The 4,062-nt window shown below is 66.1% G+C and overlaps 1 protein-coding gene across 1 annotated transcript in view; it reads left to right on the plus strand.

The window, feature by feature from the left end:
- CEP131 (centrosomal protein 131) overlaps positions 1–4,062 on the plus strand; it is a 16,410-nt gene that overhangs the window by 10,742 nt on the left and 1,606 nt on the right. Inside the window, 6 exon segments of the mRNA XM_007462333.1 lie at positions 561–677; positions 1,117–1,219; positions 1,930–2,131; positions 2,594–2,711; positions 2,998–3,072; positions 4,046–4,060. Of these exon segments, the coding sequence (XP_007462395.1) occupies positions 561–677; positions 1,117–1,219; positions 1,930–2,131; positions 2,594–2,711; positions 2,998–3,072; positions 4,046–4,060 (630 nt within the window).

Raw genomic sequence — 4,062 nt, forward strand, 5'->3', positions numbered from 1 at the left:
CGTTTTGGTATAGCCCCCCCCCCCCCCCATCGGGTCCTTTTTTGAGGAAAACTCTGGTGTGGGGTCTTTGAAGAGAGGCAGGAGCCCAGAGGAACCGAGCGGCCTCCCGTGATCATTAGCGACACTCTGCCTGGTGGTCATAGGTGTCTCCAAATTGGGCGTCTGCCTGGAACCCTCAGTGAGGCTGGGTGCCATCCTGGGGCTTCACAGAGACCCCTTGGCAGGCGACGGGCAGGCGCTTCTCCACAGGCCAGGTGACGGGGTCGAAAGAATGACCCCCATTCCAGGAAGCTCCTGATGTGGCCACAGTGGGGGGCTTGTAGCCAAGGCACCGTCGCTGCCGGAGCTCCGCTGACACCAGCCAGGTCTCAGGGGGCTTGAGGGCCGGGGGCAGCTGCAGCCCCTTGTCCATGTGTGCACACCCTCCCAGACCCAGGGTCCCGCACAGACCCAGGAGCAGCAGGGTGTTTCGGGATTTGGTGCGCTGGCCCCCCGGGTGAGGGGAGGCGGGATCTCCTGGCCTCATGGGACAGCAGCTTCACCTCCACCCCTGGTCGCAGTTGATCGAAGACAAGAAGGCTCTGGGTGAGAAGTGTGAGGCCCTGGTGGCCGAGCTGAAGCAGGGGGACCAGAGGCTCAAGGACAAGGAGGCCCAGATGCGGGAGCAGCACGAGCTGGTGAGCCCCTCGCCCTCCTGACACCTGACCCCAGGCCTGCTGTGCCTGCAGGCCCTGTGCGAGGGACCCCAGGACAGGTGGCCCCGGAGCCTCATTCCCTGACCTCCGAGCTGCTTCCCGCAAGCCCGGCAGGTGGCACACCCCGGGGCAGGGGCTGAGGGACTCGCGTGACTCCTCCCATGTCACAGATGAGGAGGTGGGGTTCAGAGGAGGTGACCGAGGACATGCCGCAGCTCTGGTCCCTGGTCAGAGGGACGCCACTTATTACTCCTGGCTTTCTTTGGACAATGACCCGCAGCCCCTGGTGCTTCCTGCTTTGCCCGAGGTCACTGTTGAAAGGCCGCCTCCTGAAACCCAGGGGATGGCCAGAAAGGGGCTGTCATTTGCATCTTGCCGCCTCACACGGCTGCTCTGTTGATTCCTGTTCCCTTGCTGGTAGGAGATTAAGAAACTCAAAGAACTCATGAGCGCCACCGAAAAAGTCCGCAGGGAAAAGTGGATCAATGAGAAGACCCGGAAGATCAAGGAGATCACGGTCAAAGGTGGGCGCCGCTGTGCCCAGAGCCGCCACTCGGGCGGAGTAATCGTGGGGGTCTCGAGTGAGAACAGTAGTTCCAGTTGCACACGTGGCGGAGAGGCTTCCTGGGAAGCAGTGAGACTCAGGGATGCGGCCCAGCTGGCTCGAGGCCAGGAGGAGCAAGGGAAGCTGGCGGCACACGAGCTTGGCCACAGACCAGCGTCCAGAGAGAGGGCCTGGTCCGGGTTGGGGGGCCTCACCTTCCCTTGGCCGGGCTCCCCTTGCTGGGTCTCCTGGTCTCCTGCAGCTTCCAGGGGAGCGAGCCAGATGGGGGTTTGGGGTGGGGGCCGCCCGCTGGCGGCACAGTCGCTCCTCTCCCACTTAGAGATCCCTCTGAGGGCTGATGGGGCAGCCCCAGCTGTGCCTGCCCATGCCCGGCCCTCCTGCCCCAGGACACCCTCTCCAGTGACCCCCCTCCTCCTGAGGGAGACCCAGCAGGCCAGAGCACCAAGGAGGGCGTCTTGGTGCAGTGGGCAGGGAGAGATGCTGTGGGCACTGGTGGACTCAGCTGTGCTTTGGGCTGGAGCCCATGGGGGCGTCCTCTACCTGGACCGCAGCCCTGGTGTCATGGTGGGCGGAGGTCGGGGGTCCCCCACAGTACAGAGGGGCCGGGGCGGCGCCCCTGCAGTGGTGGAGGAGGGTCCCTGCAGCGCGGTCTCCCTCCACGCCCCCCAGGCCTGGAGCCTGAGATCCAGAAGCTGATCGCCGAGCACAAGCAGGAGGTGAAGAAGCTGAAGAGCCTGCACGCGGTGGAGCTGCTGCAGGCGGACGAGCGTGCGGCCCGGCGCTACGCACGCCAGGCGGAGGAGCTCCGCGAGCACCTGCAGCGGGAGAGGGAGGCGCTGGGCCGTCAGGAGTGGGAGCGTGCCCAGCAGCGGTGAGGCGCCCAGCCCTCTGGGGACGGGGAGGGTGGGGGTGAGGCCTGGGGTGTGCGCAGACCCCCCAGAGCGAACAGCACTTCCCCCGCAGCGGCCTCCCTCGGAGGACAGCGAAAAGGGGGCGGGGTGTAGGACACCGAGGGATGCGGCTGTACTGGGCAGTTCAGTTCTGAGGGGCGTGCCCGGCTGGCGGCTGGGGTGGATGGGGCGGGGACTCCAGCACTCCGGCGGCCCCACCCCCAGCGGGTCCTGTGTTCGCAGCTTCGAGCAGCACCTGGAGCAGGAGCAGCGGGCCCTGCAGCAGCAGCGGCGGCGGCTCTACAACGATGTGGCCGAGGAGAAGGAGCGGCTGGGCCAGCAGGCCGCCAGGTACCGCGGGGAGGGGCCCAGCCTAGCCCCGCCCAGCCCCGCCCAGCCTAGCCCCGCCCAGCCTTACAGAACTGGCCTCTGTTCACCTGCAGGCAGCGGGCGGAGCTGGACGAGCTGAGGCGGCAGCTGGAGGAGAGCAGCTCGGCCGGGGGCCGGGCCTTGAGGGCCGAGTTTGAGAAGGGGAGAGAGGAGCAGGAGCGCAGGCACCAGGTCAGCCCCGCCCCATCCCGCCCGGGCCCCGCCCCTCCAGGCCAGCCCAGCAGCAAAGCACCCACACCACCCGTGGAGAGGGGCCACTGCCAGGAGCAGCGCCCACCTGCCAGGGTGGCAGCCGCTTGGAATGCTACGCTGAGCCTGGGTTCATGTGACGGGGCTCCCCAGCTAGCTCACCACAGACCCTCAGCTTGACCGCAGGCCCCGTCCAGGCTCTTGCAGACACTGCCCTGGGTGGGGAGCAGCCAGCGGGGGCTGCTCTCACCCTGTCACTGGCCCCCAGATGGAACTGAAGGCCCTGAAGGACCAGCTGGAGGTGGAGAAACAGATGTGGGAGGCCAACTCCGCCAAGAAGGAGGTGGGAGGCGGGTGAAGCTGGGGCAGGGGGTGGGGTCTTCCTTCCCTCTCTCCCCTCCTGCCCGGCACCCCAGGCTTCAAAGCTGGCTTGTAGGCTCCACCTCTGTGGCCTCCCCTCGGGCACATGTGGGTTCTGGCTGCCCAGGGCTGGCGGTGTGATTCTGACCGTACTTGAGTGAGCTTCCAGGTGGCCTCGGGAGAGACCAGGGGGCTGGAGCGAACCCCACTTGATGGTGGCGGGCGTTCCTCACCCTCCCCTCGCCCAGGTAGCTGCTCTCAAAGTTGACAGGCTGACCTGCAGCCAGGGTAAGGGGCCCACGCAGGAGCAGGCTTTTCCTTGTCCTCTCATGCCTTTTACCAGGTGGGCTGTGTCACCTCTCCTGTCCTGGAAGGAGGCTGTGGTGGAGAGGCACCCGGGGCCACACAAGGCATCAGCCTGGGGACAAAGCCTGAGCAGTGGCCCAGCAGCCATGCTACTCCCCACCCCCAGCCAGGCACGGAGGGGTCCCCATATCTGTGGGATACGTTCCCAGACTGTTTGCTGAGTAAAAGGGTGTGGTATGTTAAACCTGATGGCAGTTTCCAGGTTGCCTTCCAAGAGGCTGCCCCACTGACGCTCTTGCCCCCAGGTGGGGGCACCCGGCCCTGCCCTCAGCAACCAGATGAGGTCCCTTCTTGTATCAGGAGGGTCAGTTTGGCAGCAGACGCAGTCTCCGTGGCCTTGGTCCCGGGTCTCTGAGGTGGGAGAAGCACCAGGCTGTGCTAATGGTTCTTACTCAAGCCCCTGTTGTGTCCCACGCTGGGTCCCGATGACGGGACGTGGCCTCCACTCCTGAGGACAGGTGGGGCCTGGGGTAGTGCGAGGCCTCTCCTTCCCTGCCATCAGGGCATTACCAAGAGTCCATGTGGCCATCCCTCGGCCTCCTCCGCCAACCTCAGCCGGCCCCCCCAAACCCGCTGGGCCTCCCCTGCAGGAAGCGTGGCTGCTGAA

Source organism: Lipotes vexillifer, unplaced genomic scaffold (assembly GCF_000442215.2).
Source record: "Lipotes vexillifer unplaced genomic scaffold, Lipotes_vexillifer_v1.1 scaffold1691, whole genome shotgun sequence".
In the NCBI taxonomy this organism is placed as follows: domain Eukaryota; kingdom Metazoa; phylum Chordata; class Mammalia; order Artiodactyla; family Lipotidae; genus Lipotes; species Lipotes vexillifer.